The sequence below is a fragment of the Mirounga leonina genome, unplaced genomic scaffold, assembly GCF_011800145.1.
Source record: "Mirounga leonina isolate KUSES-001 unplaced genomic scaffold, KU_Mleo_1.0 Mir_418, whole genome shotgun sequence".
In the NCBI taxonomy this organism is placed as follows: domain Eukaryota; kingdom Metazoa; phylum Chordata; class Mammalia; order Carnivora; family Phocidae; genus Mirounga; species Mirounga leonina.
Window position 1 is genome coordinate 5,125,858 of NW_023270739.1, and position 27,019 is coordinate 5,152,876.

General features: G+C 52.1%; 2 protein-coding genes across 11 annotated transcripts in view; one reads left to right on the forward strand and one right to left on the reverse strand.

Annotated features, from left to right (window-relative positions):
* The window catches only part of MRTFA (myocardin related transcription factor A), a 195,351-nt gene extending 190,388 nt beyond the window's left edge, over window positions 1-4,963 (forward strand). For 5 of the 6 annotated variants that reach the window (XM_034987452.1, XM_034987449.1, XM_034987451.1 and 2 more), the window contains 3 exons: window positions 298-459; window positions 802-862; window positions 4,069-4,963. In XM_034987452.1, coding sequence (XP_034843343.1) covers window positions 298-459; window positions 802-862; window positions 4,069-4,586 — 741 coding nt within the window. In that variant the 3' untranslated portion in view covers window positions 4,587-4,963. The remainder of the gene's footprint in view (window positions 1-297; window positions 460-801; window positions 863-4,068) is intronic. The other variant, XM_034987450.1, reaches the window with a different exon arrangement.
* A 760-nt stretch (window positions 4,964-5,723) lies between these two features.
* The window catches only part of SGSM3 (small G protein signaling modulator 3), a 50,532-nt gene continuing 29,236 nt past the window's right edge, over window positions 5,724-27,019 (reverse strand). For 2 of the 5 annotated variants that reach the window (XM_034987455.1, XM_034987457.1), the window contains exons 2-22: window positions 15,548-15,667; window positions 14,987-15,072; window positions 14,463-14,529; window positions 12,124-12,332; window positions 11,932-12,039; window positions 11,184-11,327; window positions 10,756-10,951; window positions 10,258-10,403; window positions 9,768-9,992; window positions 9,322-9,376; window positions 8,990-9,117; window positions 8,721-8,897; window positions 8,507-8,561; window positions 8,255-8,304; window positions 7,966-8,118; window positions 7,728-7,798; window positions 7,560-7,608; window positions 7,401-7,486; window positions 6,646-6,768; window positions 6,512-6,572; window positions 5,724-6,265 (exon numbers count right to left, since the gene is read on the reverse strand). In XM_034987455.1, coding sequence (XP_034843346.1) covers window positions 6,188-6,265; window positions 6,512-6,572; window positions 6,646-6,768; window positions 7,401-7,486; window positions 7,560-7,608; window positions 7,728-7,798; window positions 7,966-8,118; window positions 8,255-8,304; window positions 8,507-8,561; window positions 8,721-8,897; window positions 8,990-9,117; window positions 9,322-9,376; window positions 9,768-9,992; window positions 10,258-10,403; window positions 10,756-10,951; window positions 11,184-11,327; window positions 11,932-12,039; window positions 12,124-12,332; window positions 14,463-14,529; window positions 14,987-15,072; window positions 15,548-15,554 — 2,274 coding nt within the window. In that variant the 5' untranslated portion in view covers window positions 15,555-15,667 and the 3' untranslated portion in view covers window positions 5,724-6,187. Of the gene's footprint in view, window positions 6,266-6,511; window positions 6,573-6,645; window positions 6,769-7,400; window positions 7,487-7,559; window positions 7,609-7,727; window positions 7,799-7,965; window positions 8,119-8,254; window positions 8,305-8,506; window positions 8,562-8,720; window positions 8,898-8,989; window positions 9,118-9,321; window positions 9,377-9,767; window positions 9,993-10,257; window positions 10,404-10,755; window positions 10,952-11,183; window positions 11,328-11,931; window positions 12,040-12,123; window positions 12,333-14,462; window positions 14,530-14,986; window positions 15,073-15,547; window positions 16,283-27,019 lie in introns of those variants that run through there. The other 3 variants (XM_034987458.1, XM_034987459.1, XM_034987456.1) reach the window with 3 other exon arrangements.

Genomic DNA, 27,019 nt, shown 5'->3' on the forward strand with positions numbered 1-27,019 from the left:
GCCCCTCAGGATGGGAGACCAGGGTCCCTGAGCAGCCTCCGGCAGAAAGGGAGGAGACAGGGGAATCGCCCAGAGCCCCACCCTCTGCAGGGTCAGAGGTCAGGCAGGGCCTCCCCAGTCTCCTATTCCTTCTTCCCCAATGGCTTCCGTGCAAGCTTCCTAAAAGCCAGTGCAGCAGCAGGTTGTCCTGTGTCCCAGAAGGTAGGTTCCTCCTGCCTTGCCTTCCTGGAATGTGCTGGGCCCCAGGCCTGCTTCCCTCAGGATCCCAGCCACCGGTTCTCTTACCATTCTGTCCAGCCCTTGTCCCAGCCTGGTTCTCCAGCCCCTGGCCCACCAGCCCAGATGGACCTAGAGCACCCATCACAGCCCCTCTTTGGGACCCCTACTTCTCTGCTGAAGAAGGAGCCGCCTGGCTATGAGGAAGCCGTGAGCCAGCAGCCCAGACAGCAGGTGAAGAAGGTAGACCGGGGCCCGGCCAGGGTGGGTGTCTGCCTGGGCTGCTGGGCTGGACTCCCACAGTCCCCCCCGACCAAGCCAACTGGAAGATAGGGGCAGAGGAGGCCTTGCAGGGCCGGGGAGGTGGCCAACGGGGTGGGTGTGGATGGAGGGGGCATTATGGGCAGACTGGCCAGAGCCTGGCCTGACAGAGGAGTGAGCTCTGGGAGCCTGAGCCCAGGCCGGTGGGCTCTGCAGGTCTGGCTGCCAACTCAAGGGTGGAAGGAAGGGGTTCTGCCCTGAGCTAGGCTGGAGGCCTCCTGCTCTAGATTTTCATTTTTTTTTTTTCCCCTATTTGTCCTACAGGAGAATGGTTCCTCCAGCCAGCAGATGGATGACCTGTTTGACATTCTTATTCAGAGTGGAGGTAAAGCCCAGACTCCTGAGCTGACTCCTCCACCAACCTCCTCCTTGCCCCATAGGTTGTGTTCAGCCCTAGGGTGCTTGATTTACTGATTTTTGTTCCGTTATGGAACACTTAAGGGGCTGACGGGCCTTGTAGTTTGGATGTAGCAACAGCTGAGACGTATACCGTCTCCAGGGCTTGGACAAGGACACCGCTCAGGGGTGCAGCCCTCAAGCATTGATTGCTTTACCCAGCACCCACTGCGTGGTGGGCACTGTCGCCGTGGCCTGGGGTGCAGTGATGAACAAAACAGAGATGTTCACCTTTGCACGGTCTAGTGTGAGATGAATGAATAGTAGATTGTATCGTGGGAGGAGCAGATATTACGGAAAGCTGGGGAGGGTCTCAGGTGTGTGGGGGCATTTGAGTTGACCTTGTTGGGCTCCCTGGGGGGCACCTGTGGGGCCAGGTGTGCTCGAGGGGCGGGGTGGGCACAGGAGGGAGAGAAGTCGCAGGTCGGGGCAGATCGCGAGGCCTCACGGGCGCATGGCGGAAGGGCTCGGACTCTGGGCGAAGTTGAATGGAGGGTTGTTCTAGCTGGAAGGGCAGGAGCTAGGAGGCCGCTGTGGGAGTCCAGGGGGCCCGGGCCAGCCTGTGGCAGGGAGGTGGAGAAGGACCCGAGTCTCGGTGTATTTTGGAGAGCCAGCCGATTTCCTTATGGATTAGGCCTGTGTGTGGCAAGACGATAGGATGACAGCCATGGATGTTACCAAGGGTTCGGCCTGAGTGACCCAGATGCAGCTGCAAGACTGCCAGGGGGTGCACTGGGGATGCGTCCGTGCAGCCTCAGGCTGTGTCCTGAGACAGCCAAGCAGGGGCGTCACCTGTTGGCATCTAGATGCACATTTGGAGCCATGAGATTGGGTGAGCAGAGAGGAGGATGAGGCATAGTCCAGGGGCACGAGCAGATCATGCTCCGCAGTGGGCAGAGTGGGAGGGTGTCCTCAAGACCGTGAAGTCCTGAAGTCCAGGGCTGTCACTGGGTGGCCAGGGGAGACAGTGACCAAGATCTGGTCACGGGGTTAGCATCATGGTTGGCCGCTGGTGACCTCAGCCAGGTGCTACAGTGGGACCATGAGCAAGGGCCTGGGGGGTGTAGGAGCCAGCAAGTCCGGATGGCTCTCTGCAGAGGGTTTCCTGCAAAGTGAGCAAGGAGCCAGCCTGTTTGCGTGCTGGTGGCGGAGGTCCCTGAGTGCGGGGGGCGCAGGGCAGGTGAGGGGGGCTCAGCGTCAGGTAGGAGCTGGGGGAGTTCCCTGATGGCAGCAGCCAAGAAGGCAGGGTGCGTGGAAGTTCTCTGAGCGCTTTACTGGTGGCAGTAGGGGGAGGGTTAGCAAGATGGTACAGGTGAAGTGAGTGCTCAGCCGGGGAATCGTACACTTTAAAATGGTGACATTTATGGGCACCTGGCTGGTTCAGTCCATGGAACATCTGACTCTTGACCTTGGGGTTGTGAGTTCGAACCCCGTGTAGGGTGTAGGGATCATTTTTTTTTTTAATTTTAAGTAAATAAAATGGTGGATTTTATCTCAAAAAGAAACCCCGCAGAGTGTAAGAGCTGATGTTACCCTCAAGGTCAGATTCTGACCTTAGCAAGGCTCTGCGGATTCTGGAGTCTGGCGTCTGAGGCACATTTCTAAGAAGCACAGGGGGCACTGAGGCTACTGGGCTGGGCGGTGCTCGCAGGCCGTTGGAGAGGCTGGTCTGGAGCCTGGGAGAGGGGCCTGGGCACAGATTTGGGGAGTTCCTGGTGTCCAGACAGGAACCCAAACTGGGAGGGCTCAGGCTTCCTGGAAAAAGAGATGATGCCAGAAGCAGAGAGGGAGCAGGCCAGGCCTTGAGCGCTAGCAGTGAAGGCATGGCAGAGAAAGGGAGCTGGGGGTGCTGTCCGTCTGCCCCCCGAGGAACACAGAACTGGCCAGAGAGGTGGCACAGATGCCCCGGGAAGGCATTTGAATGGGGGTGGGCATCTGGGGAGACCGAGCTTGGTGAGATGGGCAGGCGTGTCAGGCTGGGACGGGAGGAGAGCGGGAGTGCCAGGGAGCAAGCCTGGTTGGTTTCTGCATGTATTTTTTTTTTATTGTGGTGAAATACACATAAAATTTGCCATTCTGGTCATTTTAAAATGTATAAATTCAGTAGCATTAAATACATTCAGTGTTGTGCAGCCATCACCACCATCCGTCTGTAGAATGTTTTCGTCATCCTGGACTGACACTTGGATCCTGGTAGGCAGGAACTCCCTCCCCCAACCCCCGGGGAACCTCTGTTCTACTCTCTGCTCTGAATTTGCCTGCTCTAGGGACCTCATACCAGTGGAATCTTCTAGTACCTGTCCTTTGGTTTCTGGCTTACTTCACATAGCACAGTGCCCTCAAGGTTCATCCGTGTTGTAGCTGGTCATCAGTTTCCTGCCTTTTAATGGCCGCGTGAGATCCCACTGTAGGGACAGAATACCTTGTGCCGATCTGCTCACCCGTGAGGGACACTTGAGCGGACTTAGGCTGTTGTACGTATGGTGCTGTGAGCGCTGGCGTACTTGCATCTGCTGGGATCCCTGCACGTCTTCCACAGCGGCTGCACCGTGTTTGTTCCCACCAGCCGTGCACAAAGGCTCCCATCTCTCTACATCCTCACCAACACTTACTACTAGCCATCCTACTGGGTGTGAGGTGGTGGTCCTTTGTGGGTTTGATTTGCATTTCCCTAAAGACTAATGAGGTTGAGCATCTTCTCTTGTCCTTACGGGTCATTTGCAGATCTTTCATTGGAGAAATGGTGGAGTCCTTTGCCCTTTTTCCCTGTGGGGTTTTGTTAAGTTGGAGCTCTTTAGTCTGGATGTGAACCATCAGATCCAAGGTGTGCGGACATTTCCTCCCACTCTGGGTTGTCTTTGCTCTTGATGGTGTCCTTTGGTGCACAAATTTAAAATTTTTTATACGATCTAGTTAATGTATTTTTATTGTTGCGTTTTTGGTGCAACCAAGAAATCATTACCGAATCCAGTGAAGATTTCCCCATTTTTCCCTAAGAGTTCTGTGGTTTCAGCTCCCCAATTTAGGTCTTTGACCTATTTGGAGTTAACTTTTTGTATGTGGTGTAAAGTAGGGCCAGCCTCAGGTCCTTTTCAGGCCTGGTTCCTGACATCCATTCACTTTGTTGTTTGCCAGAAATTTCAGCAGATTTCAAGGAGCCACCACCTTCCTTACCAGAGAAAGAGAAGCCCCCCTCGATGGCAACTTGCGGGTCACCCCTGGCCACGCCGTCCCCCCCCTCTGCTGAGCTCCCCCAGGTGCCGCCGCCTCCCTCGGGCTCTCCTGTCCTCCCTGGGCGCCTAGAGGACTTCCTGGAGAGCAGCACGGGACTGCCCCTGCTGACGGGCGGGCATGAGGGGCCAGAACCCCTCTCCCTCATCGACGACCTCCACAGCCAGATGCTGAGCAGCTCTGCCATCCTGGACCACCCCCCCTCACCCATGGACACCTCGGAATTGCACTTTGCCCCTGAGCCCAGCGGTGTAGGCCTGGACCTGGCTGATGGCCACCTGGACAGCATGGACTGGCTGGAGCTGTCATCGGGCGGCCCCGTGCTCAGCCTGGCCCCGCTCAGCACCACTGCACCCAGCCTCTTCTCCACGGACTTCCTCGACGGTCACGACTTGCAACTCCACTGGGATTCCTGCTTGTAGCTCTCAGGCTGCAGGGACGGGACAGGAGGGGCTGGAAGCCGGGGAGCCTTGGTAACTCCTGGGAGCTCCGCGCGCTCGGCCTGATCCCACCTCCATGTGGTCATGAGTCCTGACAATCACAGGCCCTGCTTGCCCCTCCCTGGGAGGCTGGAGCAGGCCATGCTGCCACCTGGCTCAGGCTCACCAAGGAGAGAAGCCGCCCAGGAGCAGCTTTGGTCTCAGCCTAGAGTTCAGGAGGCCTGGACAGGCCAGGGCCATTCTATTGACCTCCTTTTGTGAGGTCGGAGGTGCAGTCTGGCTGCAGTTTGCTCAGGCAGGCGAGGCCCAGGGCGGATCTCCTTCCTTCTCTCCCCCTCGCCGCGCCCCCCCCCCCCCCCCCCCCCGCGAGGGAAGAAACTAGCTGGGCCTCTACCTCCCTGTTCCCCGTGATGCCAACCCCAGGGTCCCAGGCTTCCTGGGAGAGGAGTCCCTTGCCATTTTAGTGTCTTGGTGTTGTGTAACCCTTTAGTGGCTGGTGGCAAACGGTTTCTGTACAGGTGTATATATCTCTATATCTATATTGCCATACATATGTATACATCTATTTTGGGGGGCTGGGAGGTGGATTTGCGCTCCCTCCCATTCTGTGCACAATGTAGAAGGGCCTGGAGACCACCGCTCCTGGGGTTGGATGCAGCTCACCTCGGCCCCATCACGCGTGTTTGACATGTAGACACCCTGCCACAGCCTGTGCCCTGCTCCGACTAGTGCCACGAGGGCAGAGGTGCTTCCCGGCCACACCCACCCCCCCACATTCCGTCCCGCTGCCTCACTGCAGCCGCGGTGGCCCTGGGACAGGAGGGGTGTCAGCCCTCAAGCTGTGGCCACCTCTTGCCCTGGGGCCCAGCCTCCCTTCTGGCCTGTCACTGTTGTTAACGGGATTAGGGATGGAGTCACCAAACCAGTGCTGGGACAGAGGTCGGGAAGCTGTGTGGACTTTTTAAAATAAAAACTAAAACACTGATTTTGGTCCATTTTTGTTCAGTCCATGGAGGAGGTGGGTGATAGGGCTGGCTCCTAGGCTTTCTAGACCATTCCAGAAAGGACAGAACCTTGGACATACAGCTCTATGGCCCTGGCTGGACAGAAGACGGGAGGTGGTTTCCCAAGGACACAATTTATTGACAAGCCAAAGAGCCTGTGGCCACCCCCTCCCCTTCCTGAGCACAAACGGACAGAACAGAGATGGCGCCCCACCTCCTCACGAGGTTTTGGCTGGTACAAACTCTGAAACTGGGGCCCGGGCCGGGCACTCCCCTAGGCACTGGGAGAAGCCGGCTCAGCCCCACCTTCTGCTCCTGCCGCCCACTGTCCTCTAGTGACATCCTGAGTGTTCCAGGTGGTGTCCCCGTTCACCGTGCCGCCTGGCCAGAGCTCCAGTGTCGCTTTCCCTTGACCCCCCCCGCAGCTTGGAATGGGCCCAGGCCACCTCAGACCCCATCCCCAAGCAGACCCAAGCCTGGCCAGGACTGTGCTGTCCTCTTCTTGCTTGAGGAAGGGGCTGCTCGGTAGCCAGCAGGTTGGGGGGAGGCCTGGCTTGACGGGCCGCTGGAGGAAGAGCATCACCCGTCTATGTCCCAGCTGAAGAGGTGGTGCTTCACGAGCATGTCCTGAACACCCTCCTTCAGTGGCTTCTTCTCCTGCACATGGGAACAGCCTCTGTCACAGGCGGCAGAGCAGGGGATGCAGGATCACACGGCAAGGAAGCCCGAGGGGGCAGGGGCCAGAGCGGCTCGTGGCCCGCGTGATGCCGGCACTCGGGGTCCCCACAGGCCCTGCCCGAGCTGCCCACGAGGTGTCTGGGGTGGCCTGCCCCACCCCAGGCCGTCCCCACGGCGGGAAGGCGGGCCGGGCCGCAGGGCCGAGCGCCAAGCCCAACCACGCACCTCTCTCTTCACAGGAAGTTCCCAGTCCTGGGAGAGGCTGAAGGCGAAGCAGCAGAGGACGCTGGAGGTGAGGAAGGGAGCGGTCAGCTCTGCCCGCGCCGACCCCACCCCGGGCCCCTGGGCAGGGGACTCACCGGAGCTCGCACTTGATCTGGACCCAGCCAGGGCTGCGCAGGAAGGACCAGGGCTGGTACCACTTCTCCACAGTAGGCAGGCTGGAGCAGAGCACCTCGAGCCACAGGTGCAGGACCTGCTCGCTGGGGACAGGCGGGGAGGAGTGGGCGCCTCTCCCCCCACACCTTGGCGGGGAGCCGGTGTCTGCACAGCGGCCTAGCTCTGGCTCCTCCCCACTGGGAGGCACTCGGGCCCACTGTCCCCACAGCCCCAGTTCTTCCCTCTCTGTGTCTGAGACTCGGCCACCACCTGCTGCACCCAGGGACCTTAGCCCTGCTGGTCAGTCCAGGAGGGAAGCCCACGGCCATGTTAGGAGCTGGTCTCCTGGAGGCTGTCCCCTCCGCTGGGTGGCAAATGCAGAAAGCAGACTCACGCTGGCCCGGGTCTGGGCCTCACAGATGCCCAAGCTCCCTTCAAGCCGGTGCCCCCTCGCTAGTTGGTTGTGGTGGCCTCACTCCTGGTGACCCCCCTCACCGGGCACCTTGCTAAAATCTCTGCCTCACAAAACCCGCGAGTGCCTTCCCCAGCCCACAGAACGATGGCCGGGCTTGTACTGGAGGACGGCTTTTGGGAGTCACCCTGCTGCCCTGTCTGTCCAGGCCCCGGGCCCAGAAGGCCCAGCCCACGGGCACCCCGCTGCCCCACAGGGCCACCGCCCAGGCTACCAGCCATCTGACCGGACTGTCGCTGGCCCACGGTGGGCAGATACACTCACTTGAGCCCCACGCAGATGAGGGACCGGAGCTTGACGTCCATTTGTGCGTGTGCGGCGTCGTGGGTCACGTTCACAGACTGCACAGCCTGGGAGGGCCCAGTTGTCAGGGGGCTCCAGCTGCCAACCCAGGACGCCTGCCCCACCCACCACCCCGCTTACCCGGTAGAGCAGCTCCTCCGGGGTCAGGACTTTGCCATCCTCGTCCAACCTGAGGGACGGATCAAAGCTGCCAGTGCTGCCCCAGGAAGCGCGGCTCAGGCTGTGCCCTCCCCCTCCCCCCACGGGGACAGCCAGGGGGACGCGGGGCGCGCCGCTGGAGCCTGTTACCTGTACGTCTTACACAGCACCAGGCGCGAATACACCGAGTCAAAGTCTCGCTCTACCTCCCGGCCCGCTGCCTGGGGGTCAAGGTGAGTGTAAGGGACAACAGGGAAGGGACCGGGTCAAAGCCACAGGGGCCAACTGCGCGCATACTGCCACCCCGTGAGCTCCTGTGTCAGCTCTACGGGGCCCAGAAGCTCAAGGAAAAGGATGGTGGGGGATGTGGGTCCAGCCACTGACTTACCTCCTCGATAAACAACCATGGGTGGCAGGCGCCCCCAAGCAGGGAGGGCTTCTTCAGCCCATGTTCAAACAGGGCCTTGAGAGCTGGGCAGAGGGTCCCTCGAACGAGGTCCGTGACCCCCTCTGACACAGTGTCGTCCCCCGCGATGGAGTACTGATGGTGGGGGACAGAGTCTGAGAGGCGCCAGCCACGCCCTCCCCGTCCCCACAGCCACTGCCACAAGCCAGCAGGTGCCGAGGTCAGGCGGCAGCAGCTCCCGGGGGCAGCCGTGCCTTGTGTCCCCTCTTACCTCTTTACTCCGTTCATCCAGGACTTCCACAAACTTGGCTGGAAACCAGCCTGTGGGAGAAGCAGGGCCCCGTGAGGAGCGGGCGGCCGGCGGCCGCACACCTCCCGCCCGGGAAGGGCGTAAGGGCCGTGTGAGGGCAGGCTCGCTGGCTGAGAAAGCCCAGCTCCTGCAGAGGCCAGAGGGCACGGGGAGGGCGGCCAGGGCTCCCGGGTTCCCTGCCCAGCCCGCCCCTCCTCTGGACGGAGGCCTCACCTCTCAGGCCATTCAGCTCCCCGACCCAGCAGTGCTCGTCCTTCTGAGATATGATCTGCACGGTCGGCCGGCGGAGAAGAGGAGGAAGCAAAGCCTTGGTTGCCCAGGCCCTGTGCCTGCAGCCATGCGGCTGCGCCCTCGGCCGGGCGGGTGGGACTAAAACGGGGACGGGGTGGGACAGCCCAGGGGTGCCTGCTCCCTGCGCCCCACGCACCGTGATGATGTCATTTTTGCGGAAGCCCAGCTCGTCGTCGTCATGTCGCTCGAAGTCCAGCAGGGCCTTGGCCCGGCGCCGGTGGCTGCGTGAGCACGCCACGTAGTTCTCATGGTCCCGCTGGTGGCTCTCCATGCTGTAGTCCGGGCTCAGCTCCTGCCCAACGGGCAGAAAGGCCTGCTCAAGGGGGAGATGCCTCCTCGCCAGGGCTTTGGGGCCTCACAAGGAGGCTGGGGAGCCCAAGCCCCCAAGTTGAGCCCACAACTCACCACACTACAGTTTTTGGGGTCTGTGCACTGGAAATGGCGTGCGACGCGCAGGATGGCTTCCCGGAGGTCAGCTACCAGTTCTGTCTGCTTGATGTTCTTGGCCTTGAGCACCTCCAGGTCGTCCTCCCCTGGGAGCCCCAGAGAACTATGGCAGCCATGGCCCCCCCAGCCCCCAGGAAGCTGAGGGTCCACGCCCAGGTCTGAGGGCAGACTCCCCCTGGTCTACATCCCCACCCCGCCAGCTGGGGCAGGGAGCGCTGTGAGCTGGGACCCCCTGGCAGGGAAGGAGCCACTGAACCCAGCCCGGCACCGGCTGCCACAGCAGTTCTCACCAAAGAGCAGGGAGGTGATGCCAGACTTCCTCCGCTGGGTCCTGCGACGCACGACCTGCAGGCAGGGAGCGGGTCAGTGGCAGCCAGGTGGGGTGCCGGGCGCCCCAGCACTGGAGGAAGCTGAGAGAGCTCCTCCTGGGGCCAGCGTCTCATGCCAACTCATCTGAAATGGCCTCTGCGGCCGGCTCGGAGCATCGGAAATGCGGTCGGTTCAAAGCCGGGTGTGTCCTACACCCACGCGGGGCAGGTCACAGCGGAGGCGCACAGAAGGCCGGGGCAGCGGGTCCTTGCACAGCTGTGGTCTGACCGGGCCGGGGGCCAGGCCGGGGGGCGGGCAGCAGAGCAAGGAAGGGCTGGAGGCTTCCCCGCAGCCTCTCTCACTCTGGGCTTCCTCGGGGACCCCCCACCCTGTGGGTGAGGTGGGGACTCCTCCCTCACGGGCCCACCTGCGAGAGGTTGGTGGTGGCACTGGTCCCCAGGAGCTGGCCCTGGTCGGCAATGAGGTAGGCCAGGTGCTTGCGGCGCTGCGTCTCCACAGCCACATCGGTGAGGGAGCCGGCCAGCCGCATGGCCTCCCCCAGCAGCAGCTCGGCGTCGGCCATCTGCGAAGGTATGTCTGACAGCGTGTTGAAGATGGAGGCCGAGTTCTCGGACTGGATCAGCTCCTCCTCCTGGGCCATGCGAGGCAAGGAGTAGGGCAGGGGGCATCACCGCCAAATGCCAGGCCTGCGAGCGGACCCTGATCACCGTCCTCGGGCACGTGTGACCTCCCTGGATGATCACGCTGAGCACAAGGAGTCCCGGGCCCCAGGGGACCCCACCCCACCGTGGGCCTGTGAGGAGGGGCCGGTGGTCAGGCCGCACGGTGCTGAAGGCGGAACCCCACGGCAGGCCCCCCAGGGGAGGGGCCCCAGGTGGGACAGGGCCCCAGCAGACCTTGAGGCGCAGCATGCCCAGCGTGGTCTGGAACAGCACCAGGGAGCCCTCGTAGAAAAACAGGTCCCAGAGGCGCAGCAGCAGCTTGATATGCACCACGCTGGCGAAGGCCGTGAGGAACCAGTGCAGCGTGATGAGGGACAGCTCTGCAGATACAGACCGGAGCCTTTGTGGCTGGAGCCAGGGACAGCCAGCATGGCGCAGCCTGAAAGCGGGGGCCTGGGGAGAAGGGGGAGTGTCGCTCCCAAAGAGCAAGCGGCCTCGCCTGCTCCAGGAGGAGGGAGGAGACAGGCCGTCAGGGAACATCAGAGAACAGGAGCACCCCAAGACTGCGTGTGCTGCTGATGGAGGGCTTGGCCCCTGTCAGGTGAGCTCCTTCCTCCCAACACAGCTGCCCTGTCCCCTGCTGGGTCCGGAGGCCTCAGACCTGCAGTATCTGAGCCAGAGTCACAGGACCCCCGTGACCCCAAAGAAGAGGGTGGGTGCTGGCCCCCTCACCAATGTCATGCTCCTGGAGCAGCTTGTCCAAGCGGGGCAGGTACTGGACGATGAGGTGGCGCAGGACCCGCTGGTCTGTCTGGACGCCCAGCAGAGTGGTGCTGAAGTAGGAGGCAGGGAGCAGGTCCTCGATGATGGCGCACATCATCCAGAAAGCATCCTCCTCCTCTAGGAACAGCAGGAGGCAGGCAGCCACCTGGCCAGGGCAGGGGGACAGGGGGCCTGTACCCAGGTCTCCATGTGAATTAGAAGAGGTACCCCCCCTCTGGGGGTCACCTCATAGACCGCATGCTCTCCTCGGGTGGAACCAACATATTTGGCAGGCCCAGCCCTCTGGGGGGGGGGTTCCCGCCCCAGCCCCGCCACCCATCCTACTGCCCCTTCTGGCCCCGCCACCCATCCTACTGCCCCTTCTGGGCTGTGCTCACCATGCCTGTGCCCTGGCAGTAGCCGATCTCTGGGTAGAGCCAGGCCAGGGCGCGGAGAACCCTGCGCAGGCGGGGCACCCCGATGCTGCTCACGTTGGCGAAGCAGGCGTTGCTGGGCATGGTGCGGAGCAGGTCCTTCTCAATCTGCCCGCAGCCCACCCCCAACGAGCCCCCGTGAGACGCAGCCTCACGCCGCGAGGCCCACACCACCCTCCATGCTGGTGACACCTGAGGCACCCCTGGGAGGGAAGCTGGGGGTCCCCTGTGTGGGACAAACCCCAGGCAGGCTTTTCACCCAGGAATGAGGATTCCTAATGCTCTGGGTCAAAGTTTACCCTCCTTCCTTCAGGATTAGAGCTCAGCTAGTATGTAGCTGATTCCACCAGATTCACCAGGGGAACTTAGAAAAATAAAATTACAGATCCCTGAGCCTCAAGCCAGAGCTACAGAATTTAGACTCTCTGGAATGAGGCCTGGAAATCTGTATTTAAAATCTCCAGGTAACGTGCCCGCCCAGGTTTGGTGATCTTTTTGACAATTGTCCCTGCTGCCTACAGAGGACCCAGGAAGCGCAGACACGTGTCTGGGAGTGTAAGGGCTACCACACGGCCGCCTGCTCTCCCAGGCCACCCCTGCCAAGGAGAGACCAAGAGGGGCAGCTTCCTGTAACCCCAGGCAGCTCACTGCCCTCCTGCAGGCCCACACACGGTTTCTGACCAGAAAGTGCTTCCTGCAGGGCCCCCCTCACCTGTTTGGCAGCAATGGTCTCATCATTGGAGCTGTTCTTCACCACCTCTCGGTAGGACAGCTCAGAATTCCTCTTCTTCTGCAGGGCCCCGGAGAGCCGCATCCACAGCTGCAGGAGGGAGCTGCCATGAGCTTTTGGTGGGACACCTGAACCCTCCCCCTCTGCGCGGCGGCCCCTCCCTCGCAGCTTCACCTGTGGCCTCATGCTGTGTGGGATGCCGGCCAGCACCAGGGAGCGAAGCTTCTCCGAGCGGGGCAGAGAGATGGCAATCTTGTCCCAGGTGAGATCCCCCACATCGTGGTTATGGGTGAACTCCAGGTGGGCCTGCCACCGCAGCCTCTGTGGAGGGTCCTCCAACAGACACACACCTGGCAGCCTGCTGCAGCTGGGGTTGGCACCGTCTGCCAGGAGAGAGCCGGGAGACGCAGTGGTGAGCAGGGGCAGGCCGTGGCCTTTAGGTCCATATCTCACCACTGAAATCCAGAGCCACATCTGCAACAGCTTCCCTGGCTCTAGCCGCACATCCCGCAGACATACCAATGAGCAAACGCAAGCTCTTGAATTTCTGCCCCAAACCTGCCCCTGCCCAGTCCCTCCCAGGTCCACAGACCCACCCCCACTCTCCAGATACTCAGAAGGCCCTCTGGCTCCCCCTCCACTTGTCCCCCACATTCAGCCCCCAGGCAAGCCCTGCTGGCAGATCTCACCGCTCTTACCACCTCCCACTGTGGCCCTTGACCAAGCCATCAGCTTCCATCGGGGTCACCGTACAGCCTTCTCACTCGCTCGTTTGCACCCCTGCCCCTCAAAGGCATTCACCCAGCAGTAGGAGGGCCCCATCTCAGACACGAGTCAGACCACGTCACTCGGCTCACTCTGACAAGAGGCCTTACAAGGCTCCGTGACCACGTCCTCTCAGCCTGGCTCCTCCGTCCTCATCACCTACTGCTCTCCTCTTGCTCCCCTGGCTCCAGCTATTTCTCACCAAATCCCCCCCCACCTCAGGGCCTCTGCCTGGATTACTCCCTTGCCCCAGCTATGCTCACTGCCTCGCTTCCTCCTAGTCTCCATCCAAATGTCTCCCCTCTGAGAGGCCTTCCCCTTCTGTCACCTCGCACACAATCCACCTCCCCTCTTCTCCACAGCTCCAAATTTTTTCATAGCTCTTCTTGCTCCCGACTTAAGTTTGTTTGTTCACTGTCTGGTAATTCCAGAAGGCCAAGACCACTTTCAGGTTTGTTCGAGGCACTGGGGATGCAGCAGTGGAGGGCGGACAACCTGCAGACAGCCCCTGAAATGCTGGCGTCAACACCGACAGAGCTCTTGCGACCACCAGGCAACATCAGGGCACATTAGCCTCACACAGATCCTCCTCCTTACTCACACAAAAGCCATGTCCTCAGCCTCACCTTTGCAAAACTTCACCTTTAGTGAATTTACATGCAGATTAAAATGCACAAATTTTAAGTGTACACTTTGGTGAGTATCAGTAAATAAATGTCTAAATGTCATCCGCGATCATCAAGACAGAGAATATTTTGGGGCACCTGGGTGGCTCAGTTGGTTAAGCGACTGCCTTCGGCTCAGGTCATGATCCTGGAGTCCCTGAATGGAGTCCCACATCGGGCTCCCTGCTCGGCAGGGAGCCTGCTTCTCCCTCTGACCCTCCCCCGTCTCATGTGCTCTCTCTCTCTCATAATCTCTCTCTCTCAAATAAATCTTAAAAAAAAAAAGGGATAGAGAATATTTCTATTATGCTAGAGAGTTCCCTGTGTTCCTCACAGGCCCAACTTTTTAACTTCCAAGTATTTGCCTGCAAACCAGGGAGCAAGGAAAACTTACATCAGAATTGGAATATGAGTGACCTGAAGAGGACTGGTTTCAGCCCATTAAAATCTTCTAGTCATAGTTACATCCTGGTGACAGGCTGTCCTGGCTTCCGGCAGACAGCTTTCCCGACAGCCCACTTGGAAACCAGCAGGTGTATTTAGAGTAGGAAACAATGGAAATGGCCTAGAGGCCCACTTACAGAAGAGTGGTTATAAAATATTATGATCAGTCCCTTATAAAGGCATATTATGCAGCCACTGAAAAATATGCTTTTAAAGAGGTCTTAACTGACAGAAGAAATGCTCATGGTAAATAATGTTAAGAGACATAAGAGCAATATAAAAATATGTAGATTACATGTTAGTTACGAAAAGTACACACACACAGAGCCAGGAGAAAAAGAAACTGAAATGTCAGCAATTATCTTCAGGTTGTGGGATTATGGATTAATTTATTTTAATCTTTATACTTTTCTGTATTTTTTTACTTCACTACAATAATAAAATTAACCTAAATTTTAAAAAACTCAGAGGTTTCCATATACTGAGAATTGCCTCTGAGGGTGACACTTTTACGTCAGCGCAGGAGCAGGTGAAGCCCCTCTGCAGAGCCCAGGTCATAGTGGCACCACGGAGAGTTGCTGGAGCTGGAGTCCTCCCCACGGACAGCAGCAAGATTACACACCAGGGGCTCCATCTTACCTTCCTTGTCCACGCGGAAGCCAAACTCATCGTAGCAGAACTCTGGTTGTTCCGCTGACTCTTCCTTCTAGAACCAGGATTAGGAGAAGTCAGTTGTGTGGCCGCCAGTCTGGGACCACAGATTCTGGAAGATGCCTCCCACATTGCTGCCTGCTGAAGTTCCACTGGCCTTCAAGACTCAGATCAAAGACCACCCCTTCCTTGAAGCTTCTGTGGTCATCCCTCAGCCAAAGGGGCCACCACCTTCTTGAACTGGCCCAGCATTTTCCTTGTTCTCCTCAGAGGTCAAAGATAATGAGATCAAGGAAAGAAACAGATTTTATGCATTTCTGTGTCTTCATAATACTGAGCACACAGTGCCGAATACTTTTCCTCCAACCTCATGACTAATTCCCAGAGGATATGGAGCTAAGGTGCCATCTCTGATGGTGGCTTCTGAGCCCACGTGAACACAGTGGGGTGGCTGCAGGAAGTCTAAAGCAGTGGGTTCCCTTGGGCGCCGAAGCCTAGGCACAAAGCTGTACCTGCGTGTACTTGGCCAAGATCTCCTGGGGCCACATGCTCGGAGTCAGGGCTGAGAAGGGGCCACTGGCAGAAGGGATGTGGTTTCCTAAAATCAAGGAGGACCAGGAATAGGAAATTAAGAAAATGCAGAGCGTTCAGGGGCAAAAATCAAGGTGGGACATCCCCACTCCCCCCCAGAAAGGGCCTCAGCAGAAAAGGGACTGCACCATTGAAAGTGGAATGGATGGGGGAGGGGAAGAGACCTAAAAATGAGCAACTTTCTGGAGGAAGGAAAAGAAAAAAAGCAGCATGTTACAAAACAAAACCAAATTCCATCTCTTTGCTTCTTCCCCCATCCAAGTGTGAGGATTTGCAGGCTGGAGGGAGGGATTCACAGAACCTGGAGATCTGAGCCATGAAAAGGTGTGGTAACCCTGGATTCCCGGCAGGAGGACCTCCTCCTTTCTCGCACTCTTTCCTCAAAGGCCTGTCCTGCTTCCACTCCATTGGATGGGAGGGTGAGACCCTCCCCTCTTTCAGACAGCCTCTCACCCAATTCCAGCCCAGGGCCTGCCTCCCACCTGACATTGTGTGGAGAGGCGGGGCAAGTCTTCTGCAAATCCACACTTAGAAGGCTTCCTAGCCTATTATTTTACAGCTGGAAGGCTCCTCAGGCTTCATCTGGTCCAGAAACATCTGCCCTGGTAGGAGAGCGGAGGGGAAAGTCATTATAATGCAGCCCCTCTCCTGGGAGTAGTGTGATTCTGCTGGCCAAGGGACAGTGAGAAGGAAAAGCCACACTTGAAAGAAATGCCTCCTATTCTGAACATTTCGTCTGGGAGAGGATACATGAAACACTCTGAAGAAGCTACAAAACTGATGTTAACAGCTCTGTAAGCCAAGGGGAGTGCCCACTCAGTTCCGTTATTAAAGGAAAGAATCGTACATACAGTCTTCCTGATGCCCTAGGCTCAGGCAAATGCTTCTTTAAAAGGAAAAAAAACCGGCCAAACCTCCGTGAATAGGTTTCCCTGAGCTAGAATCTTTGAGGAACCATTTCGCAGAATACAACTTAGCCTCTGAGTCAATACCTCGAATTCACCTCAACACTGAACTTTTCCCCTTCACCAAACCATCCGCTCTACCACATTCTCCACTAGCCTTATAGCTGGGAAACCAGGAGGTCGAAATCTAATCCAGATCTCTCCTGTTGCCACTGAAATTCCTGCCTCCCTCCTTTTTGTCCTCTCAAAAAATGAGGACTCAGGTGCCTGGGTGGCTCAGTTGGTTAAGCGACTGCCTTCGGCTCAGGTCATGATCCTGGAGTCCCGGGATCGAGTCCCGCATCGGGCTCCCTGCTTGGCAGGGAGTCTGCTTCTCCCTCTGACCTTCCTCCTTCTCATGCTCTCTGTCTCTCATTCTCTCTCTCGCAAATAAATAAAAAAAAAAAAATTAAAAAAAAAAATGAGGACTCAACAAAAAGACAAAATGGGGAAAAGATCTGCATATACATTTCTCCAAAGAGATATAAATGGCCAATGAGCAGGTAAAAAGATTATTCATCAGGGAAATGCAAATTGAAGCCTCAGTGAGGTACCATTTCACGCCCACTAAGATGGCCATAATCAAAAAGACAGACTGTAAGTGTGGACGAGGACATGGAGAAAGTAGAACCCTTATATTGCTGGTGGTCTGTGAAATATAAAATGGAGAAGCTGCTGTTGAGAACAGTCTGGTAGTTTGTCTAAGAGGTAAACATGGGAGTTCCCATATGACCCAGTAATTCCACTCCTGTAGTTACTCACCCAAGAGGAATGAAAGCATGTCCATCCACCCAGAAACCTATATACAATGTTCATAGCAGCGTTATTCATTATATAGCCAAAAAGGAGAAACAAGCCAACTGATGAGTGGATATACAGAATGTCTGGACCATCCATGCAGTGGAACATTATTCAGCCGTAAACAGGAGCGAAGTACTGATACGTGTGGCTCTATCAATGGACCCTGAGAACATTATGCTCAGTGAAGGAGGCCACTCACAAGAGGGTGAAGACTGTATGATTCCATTTAAGTGAAATGTCCAAAAGAGGCAAATCCATGGGTAGAAAGCAGGCTAGTGGCTGCCAAGGGTTGGGGGAGATGGGACTGCAGAGTGACCACTAAAACAGGGTTTCCATCTGGGGGAGATGAAAAATGTTCTAGAATGGGATGGTAGTGATAGTTGCACAACAGTATGAAATACTAAAACCAGTGAACTGCACACTTCAAATAAAAATGGTGAATTTTATAGCATGTGAATTATGGCTATAATTTAAAAAGGAAAAAACCATCAAATGGGGTGTCCTCTAACTCTCTAACTTCTCATTTCCAACCTGTTCCTAGTAGATCTAGAAAGAATCTGTTATTACCTGAGCTTCAACAGAAATGCAGTTTCTGGAGCAGTTTCCTCAGCTTTTTCTGAATATTAAGCCTTTCATTTCCAACTACGGAATGAAAGGCTTAGACTCCGTGAAAGAAACAAGAGGTAGCAATAAGGTGATGTGGCTGAAATATTTTAGGACAAGCTGCCTTCCAGTTTTTGAAATCATGTTCCTCCAGATCCGGACCTAAAGAAACGTCTTCTCCTGCCATTTTTCAGGGGTTGCTGCTGTTCCAGCCCACAGCAGCGCCTCACCTCCACGCCCTCTGCCACAGAATTCTGGGAGACCAGAGGGTCAGGTGACTGACAAGGAAGCAAAAAAGGAAAATCAAAGGCAGCTTTGGGAAAACATCACCCTATGGACCCTTAACTTGAGCATATGTTCATGGTGGGCATGTGAAAAAAAAATCCCCGTTCTCTTCAAAGACACATTTGCAAATTTGGGGGCAAAAGAGTCATCTTGTAGCTCATAAGGGCAGCTCAGCTGGTCACCAACCTCCACTCCTGCCTCAGACACAGCCCAACCATGCCATATTTGGCCTAAATGCCCATCAGGGAGGCCTTGCTGCCCAACTGGGAGAGCTGCTCCCTCCTGCTTCCAGACAAGAACCACTGAGAGCCAGATGGCAGGATCCGCTTCCCTAACAGGTCGGCCATCCTAGGCTTGTCCATTCTGAATAAGGATAATAATGAAAACAGAATGTCTTCCTGGCACCTTGGTGGCTCAGTGGTTAAGTGTCTGACTCTTGATTTTGGCTCAGGTCATGATGTCAGGGTCGTGGGATTGAGCCCTGCATGGGGCTCTGTGCTCAGTGGGAAGTCTGCTTGAGGATTCTCTCCCTCTGCCCCTTCCCCTACTTGCACGCATCCATGCGCTCTCCAATAAATAAATCTTAAAAAAACAAAAACAGAATGTCTTCCTTCAGTATAACAGATATGTAGGGCCAGGTTTGAATGAGAATTTCATGCTGGATGGAGCAATACATATGTTTCCACTAAAGGGAATGAACTAGAAGTTTTAAAATCACATCATTCAATCCTTATAACACATTTTGAAGTAGATACTTCTATTCATTATACAGAAGAAAATAAGCCTAGAAAAGACACATGTATAGTTTTCCAAATAGACTCCAACAACGTACCCTCCTACAAAACCATGCTACCTCCCCATCCTGCCTGGTGAACTGATGTCACACGGCCACCAGCTAGATCATCACCAGCATCCTCATCATTGATGCCACAGAGGTAGTGATTTGGTTGTTTCTTCCGGGGGGACAAAGTGTGAAGGAAGCAGGCGTTGCTGACAGTGGAGGAAATGAGCTGTCTCTGGCAGTGGAGAACTGAGGGGGCCAAGAAGCTTAGCTTCTTAGCTAACCGTTTTAGCTTGCCTCCCACTCATTGCTTCACTCAACGAACATTTACAGAGTGCCACCACAATCCAGGCATGGTTCTAAGGGCTGAGATGCAATAGTGAAAAATCAGAAGTCCCAGGTGTTACATTAGAGAATCAGACAATAAGCATAAAAATAGCTGAGTCAGATCACGGTAACTACAGTACTATAAGAAAAATAAAGAAGGTAAAAAGTACAGAGAGTACAGAAGAGAGGGGTTATGTATAATAAAGTGGTCAGGAAAAGCCCTCTGAAGAGAAGGCGGCATCTGAGCAAAGACCAAAACAGAAGGAAGTGAGCAATCAAGTCATGTGGCTATCTGAGGGAAAAGGGATCCAGGCAGAAGGAATAGCAAGTGCAAAGCCTTTAAGGCAGGAACATACTTGGAAGGCTGGAACAGCAGCAAGGTGGCCAGTGGATTGGGAACCGGGACAGCGAGAGCAAACTCGGGTGGGAGACGCAGCAGGAGTCACGGAGGGCCTGGCCGTTGTGTGCAGACTTTGGATCTTATTCTCAGTGAGGTGGGCATCACAGCAGGGTTCTGAGCAGAGGTGAACCTGAATCTGACTTAGGTTTTAAAAGCTCTCGTGCCGTGCAGAAAAGGCTGCAAGCAGGAGGCTTGCCAGGGACGCCGGTGGGAATGACGCTGGCTTTGCTACAGTGGGACCAGCAAGAAATGGTCAGATTCTGGATATATTTTAAAGAGTCTCTGCAATAATATATCTTTGCCACCATCTCCCACCGACTGCTCTGAGTCTCCACGTTCCCAGGAGGAGCCAGATATGATATTGCTAAGCTGGGCAGGCAGGTTTTTCCTGCCTCTGGTCGCTATGGAAACCTTCCTGAAAGCAGCCATCTGGAAGCCGGTAAAAGCAGCTAAGGAGTTGGCCACGTCACCAGCTGCCCTGCTGTTGTCACAGGGGTACTGGGAGGCAAACTTTTGAAAACCAGGATCAACACAAGCAACTCTGAGGTGCTACAGAAGGAATTTTTTAAATGAAATTTACATGCTTAAAGGTATCTTTTTACTCTATCTCCAGTATATTTCTCCCTTGTCTGCCAATCTTACGATTTCTTTTTTTTTTTTTTTAAAGATTTTATTTATTTATTTGAGAGAGAGAGAATGAGAGAGAGCAAGCACATGAGAGGGGGGAGGGTCAGAGGGAGAAGCAGACTCCCTGCCGAGCAGGGAGCCCAATGCGGGACTCGATCCAGGGACTCCAGGATCATGACCTGAGCCGAACGAAGGCAGTCGCTTAACCAACTGAGCCACCCAGGCGCCCTTACGATTTCTTTTAAGACAAATTTTGTTCACAAAGCAGACTGTCAGATGTCGCTGTAAATCTGTATGTGTTGGGAAGGGGGGTGCTCGCTCTTGATATAGATCAAGGAGATTTTTTTTTTTTTAAAGATTTTATTTATTTATTTGAGAGAGAGAGAATGAGAGACAGAGAGCATGAGAGGGAGGAGAGTCAGAGGGAGAAGCAGGCTCCCCGCCGAGCAGGGAGCCCGATGCGGGACTCGATCCCGGGACTCCAGGATCATGACCTGAGCCGAAGGCAGTCGCTTAACCAACTGAGCCACCCAGGCGCCCGATCAAGGAGATTTTATCCTTCATCCACTCTTGACCTACTATTCTAATTTTCTTGACAATACTGCAGGTTTGTCACAAGTATTCCAAAAGGGCTGAATCCTAAAGACTGTTTTCTCTGTGAGAAAATGACAGGACACAGAAAACTATTGATAACAACTAACTGGGAGCAAGAAGTACAAAGCCAGGGAAGTCCCAAGAAAGGCTGGAGTAAGATGATAATGGAGCTACTATAAATACTTTAAAAATTAAAATCTTGGGGCATGTGGTTGGCTCTGTCGGTTAAGTGTCCAACTCTTGATCTCAGCTCAGGTCTTGATCTCAGGGTTCTGAGTTCAAGCCCAACTGGCTGGGCATGGAGGCTACTTAAAAAAAAAAAAAAAACAATCTTAAAGACCTAAATATGAAATGTGAAACCATAAAACTCCTAGAAGAAAACATAGGCAGTAATTTCTTTGAAACTGGCCTTAGCAACATTTTTGTAGATAGGTCCTCTGAGGCAAGAGAAACAAAAGCAAAAATAGAACTATTGGGACTATACAAAATAAAAAGCCTCTGCACGAGGTAAGAAACCATCAAAACAAAAAGACAACCTACTGAATGGGAGCAGACATCTGCAAATGATATATCCGATAGAGGGTTAGTATCCAAAATATATAAAGAACTTACAGAACTCAACACCAAAAAAACCCAAATAATTTGATTAAGAAATGGGCAGAGGACCTGAAGAGTTTTTCAAAGATGACATACAAATGGCCAACAAACAAAAAGATGCTCCACATCACTCATCATCAGGGAAATGCAAATCAAAACCACAATGAGGTATCACCTTACATCTGTCCGAATGGGCAGAATCAAAAGACAAGAAAAACAAGTGTTGGCGAGGATTTGGAGAAAAATCCTTGTGCAGTGTTGGTATGAACGCAAACTGATACAGTCACCACGGAAAACAGTATGGAAGTTCCTCAAAAAGTTAAAAATAGAAATACTATATGATCCACTAATCACACTACTGGGTATTTATCCATAAAAAACAAAAATCTCATTTGAAAAGATATATGCACCCCGATATTTACTGCATTATTTACAATAGCCAAGATAGGGAAGCAACCCAGCTGTCCACTGATAGATGAATGGATAAAGACAACGTGCTGTTCACCCACAGACACACACAAACACAAATGGAATACTACTCAGCCATAAAAAGGATGAGATCTTGCCCTTTGTGACAGCATGGATGAACCTAGAGGGTCTTATGCTAAGTGAAACTAGAGAAAGACAAATACAACATGATTTCACTTTTATGTGGACTCCAAAAAATAAAACAAACAAAAAAACGGAAAGCAAAAACAGACCCATAAATACGGAGAACAAATTAATGGTTGCCAGAGGTGAGGAGGGTGAGGGGTGGGCAAAATGGGGGAAGAGCACTGGGAGATACCAGCTTCCAGCTATGGAATGAATAAGTCATGGGAATAAAAAGTACAGCATGAGGAATATAATTAATGGTATTGCAATAGCTTTGTGTGAGGACAGATGGAAGCTACACTTGTGGTGACAGACTTGTCAAATCACTATGTTATACACTTGAAACCAATAGAACATCGTGTGGAACTATACTTCAATTAAAAAAAGCTTCACAACCACTCTTCCCTCTGATGACCCCTTTCTCCCAAGCTCCAGACTAGTATTTCCAGTTATTTCCTATGGTCAACAGTTATCTTTCTGAAATGCAAACCTGATCCCTGATCTCCTGCTTATTAACTCATGCCCAGAATAAGGGCCATATTCTCTAACAATACAAGGTCCTATATGACCTGGTTCTACCCCTCTCTCATCATCCCCACCTCTACCTTACTCTACAGTGATGCTGGCCTATCCTATCAGCTGCCCAAATGTCTCCATTCTTTAGTCTCTAATGGTCTTCTCCTTATCTGTCAGGTAGACTCTTATTCGTGCTGACTCAAACGAAACACCACCTTGTCATAGAAAGAAGCCTTCTACAGTAGCCTGCCTCCAATATGGCCCCAAATGTTTCTACCTCCTGGTATTCACACCCTTGTGTAGGCCCTCTCCACACTGAGCCACAGCTAACCTCTGTGACCAATTATGGCAGCAGTGATCGTGTATAACTTTCAAGGACAGGCCATAAATGGCATTGCAGCTTCCACCTTCGTCTCCTGAATCACTTGCTCTGGGGGAAAGTCAGCTGCCACGCTGTAAGGACACTCAAGGAGGCCCATGGAGAGACACCAACTTTGCAAGCCACTTCAGTGAACCACCTCGGAAGTAGATCCCCTAGTCCCTAGCCTTCAGATGACTGCAGGCCCAGCCAACATCCTAACAGCAATGTCATGAGAGACTCTCTTCTCTCATGAGCCAGAATCTCCCTACTGAGATGCTCCTGAATTTCTGACCCATAGAAACCAGTAAGAAATAATAAATTATTATTTCTGCATTAAGCCACTAAGTTTTAGGGTGATTTGTTATGCATCAAAGATAACTAATACACCTTCATGACTCTTCTCTGCCTTCAGTTGAGGTTCTCTCCCTATGCTCCTATAAAGCCTTGTGAATAAGTCCATCACAGCACTTACCTCATAGCATTTTTATTCCTTTTTCTTTTTTGGCCAACTGACTCCACAAGACTAGACTGCATCTTGTTTCCCTCTGCATCCCTGGCACTCAGAAGTCTCTTAATAAACGTTTATTAGATAAATTAGACAAATGAATGAACATCAGCAAATGAAAAAAAGTAAATGTCACATTTCACACCACGGTAATAATTATTTATCCCATATTCTCCCTTTTTCTGGGTGTCTGGAAAACAGCAACCTCCCTACCACACCGACCCCACAGTTTTTGAGACTGCTTCCTTTACTCACTCTTTCTGACTACACAATTCTGGGAAGCTGTTTACATTTACATGCCTTCTCTCTGAGCCTAGTCGATTGGTTCCGGGTGAACACAGACCTGAACTGGACCAATCATTAACACTCAATAGCCACTGCCAAACATGGTGAGACCAGGCATGAGCACTTTTCCCAAAATGGCCTCATGGAGTCCCTTTTTAGAGGTATTGAATTTGAGACCCAGAGACCCACGGAGGTCAGCCCTTTTGATGATGGAAGCATTCATATATATACAAACACATATGAACATATATATATGTATAATTATATATATTTACATATATATGTATATAAACTATAAACATACATAAAACTGTTTTTTAAAATAGAATACTTGGGATGCGTGACTGGCGTAGTTGTTAGAGCATGTGGCTCTTGATCTTGGGGTCGTGAGTTCAAGCCCCATATTGGGCATGCATCCTATTTAAAAATAAATAAAATAAAATACTCAGTGCTGGTAAGAACTAGTTTTGTGATAGAAAATTAGTTCACTCATGAATTGCTTATTCTCCTGGAAACTTAAGGAAAAAATGCCATAGAAGCAAAAAGGTATGTGCATGAAAATGTTTACTTCAGCATGAAGTAAATATGAAAATACATGAGGGGTGCCTGGGTGGCTCAGTCGTTAAGCGTCTGCCTTCTGCTCAGGTGATGATCCTGAGGTCCTGGGATCGAGCCCCACGTCGGGCTCCCTGCTCTGCGGGAAGCCTGCTTCTCCCTCTCCCACTCCCCCTGCTTGCGTTCCCTCTCTCTCTGTCTCTCTGTCAAAATAAATAAAATCTTAAAAAAAAAAAAATACATAAAAACAGCAAAAACATGAAAATAATTTAAATGTCAAACATAGGGGAATTAATCGAATTTTGGGATAGTGACACAATAAAATGTGAGTCAATCATTTCATATTCCAACTAAGGACTCCCATGTCTGGCCAAGATGGAGTTACAAGGGCTGGGTTTACTTTCCCAACTTGAACAACTACAACAGAAAAATACATAAAACAATGGTTTTCAAACACTAGAAGACAGGCAGCACAGGACAGTGAACCTTGAGAGAGAGAAAATGAATGAGGTGAACCCTATGATCACCCCAGTTCCCACCTGGAGAGAGTCTGCAGGCTGGCCCAGGAGACAGAGTGGAGAGCTAGAGACGGCCAGAGTAGAACAGAAATAGAGAAGGGAAGCTTGCACAGAGAACTTCAGAAATTTGCAGAGGGTAACCCCAATCTTTATCTGAATACTGGTCAGAGCATGTGTGTGAGGAATATACCCAAGGTTGGGGAAAGAAAAACCTGAAAGGAACATGAGGAATACCTGAAGCTCCCCCCACTGTGTCATCGTAATACATTCCCCCTTTTATATATCATGGAATGCAATTTGCTAAAATTGGGTTAAGAATTTCTGCATCTGGGGCACCTGGGTGGCTCAGTCGTTAAGTGTCTGCCTTCAACTCAGGTCATGATCCCAGGGTCCTGGGATCGAGTCCCGCATCGGGCTCCCTGCTCCGCGGGAAGCCTGTTTCCCCCTCTCCCACTCCCCCTGCTTGTGTTCCCTCTCTCGCTGTGTCTCTGTCAAATAAATATAATCTTAAAAAAAAATTTCTACATCTATGTATGAAGGACATATGTCCAAGTTTTATTTCCTAGTAATGCCTTTTTTTGGTTTTGGTATCAGGACAATGTTTGCTTTACAGAATGGTATTACTTCTTTCTTAAATGTTAAATAAAAATCACCAATGAAGCCTTCTGTGCCTGGAGTTTTCTTTGTGGAAAGGTTTCCAAGTATAATTTATTTAACAGAGTTAAGGCGATTCTGATGGTCTTTTTCTTCTTGAGTGAGCTTTGGTAGTTTGTGCACTTTCAAGGAATTTGTCCATTATCTAAGTTGTTGAATTTATTGCTGAATTTAATGCAAAGTATGCAAAGAACAAAAAAAATCATAGGTAACAAAGATAACTACAGAAATCAGTTAAATGGAAACAAATATAGAGGAAAAACGAATGAAACCAAAATCTGCTCCTTTGAGAAGATCAATAAAATCAATAAACCTCTGACAGAGTGAACCAGAAAAAAAGTGAGAAGACACAGATTATCAAAATCAGGAATGAAAGAGGATATATTCACTACAGATCCTAGAGGCAGTAAAAGGATAATAAAAGAATATTATGAACATTTTATGCCAATAAGTTCCGCAATGCATAAAAAGAACAATACCATCATGACCAAGTGGCATTTATCTTGAGAATGCAAGACTTGTTCAATATTTAAAAATCAATCAATGCAATTAAGCATATCAATAGACTAAAGAAGAAAAAGTATATGACTATCTCAACAGATACAGAAAAAGTATTTGATAAAAGGCAACATTCATTCATGATAAAAACTCTCAACAAACTAGAAAAAGAAGGAAATTTCCTTCACTTAATAAAGGATATCTACAAAAATCTTTTTTTTTTTTAAGATTTTATTTATTTATTTGAGAGAGAGAGAGAATGAGAGACAGAGAGCATGAGAAGGAGGAAGGTCAGAGGGAGAAGCAGACTCCCTGCTGAGCAGGGAGCCCAATGCAGGACTCGATCCCGGGACTCCAGGATCATGACTTGAGCCAAAGGCAGTCGCTTAACCAACTGAGCCACCCAGGCGTCCCTATCTACAAAAATCTTAACAGTTAACATCTTAATGGTGAAAGGAGTGCCTTTCAAGGGTGGCTTAGTTGGTTAAGAGTCCAACTCTTGATATCTGCTCAGGTCATGATCTCAGAGTTGTGGGATAGAGCCCCGTGTCAGGCTCAGCAGTCGGCATGGAGTCTGCTTGAGATCTTCTCTCTCCCTCTGCCTCTGCCCCTCCCCCTACTTGCACATGCATGCATGCTCTCTCTCTCTCAATAAATAAAATCTTTAAAAAAAAAATCTTAAGGATGAAAGACTGAATGCTTTGCCCCTAAGACTGGGAACAAGGAAAGGATGCAATATATTTTCAATCAAAATCCCAGAAGGATTTCTGGAGAAACTGACAAGCTGATTCCAAAATTTAAACGAATGAGCAAAAGAATTAGACTACTCAAAATAATTTTGAAAAAGCAGAAAGCTGGAGAACTCACACTACCTGATTTCAGTATTTACTATAAAGCTACAGCACAGTGTGGCACTGGCAAAATGACAGACATACAGAACAATGGAAGAGAATAAGCAATTCAGAAATAGACCCATACATATTGCCAATTAATGTTATGGGTTGAATTGTGTTCCTAAAAGAAGGTATGTTGATGTCCTAACCCCCAATACTTCAGAGTGTGACCTATTTAGAAATTGGGTCTTTGTAATTTAACCAACTTAAGATGACATTAAGATGAGCCCTAGTTCAAGGACTACTGTCCTTGTAAAAAAGGGGAAATTTGGACATAGACATACACAGAGGGAAGACAATGAGAAGAGATACAGGGAGAACACCATGTAAAGCAGAGACAGGAACTACGCTGTAACAAGCCAAGGAAGCTGGAAGAGGCAAAGAAAGATCCTTCCTCTACAGGTTTCAGAGTGAGCAAGGCCCTGATGACACCCTGATTTCAGACTTCTGGCCTCTAAAACTGTGAGATAATATTATTGTCATTCTGAATCACCCGGATTGTGATACTCTTATTATGGCAGCCCTAGAAATGATTACAATTAATTTTCAGCAAAAATATAAAGATAATACAATGGAGGAGGGCGCCTGGGTGGCTCAGATGGTTAAGCGTCTGCCT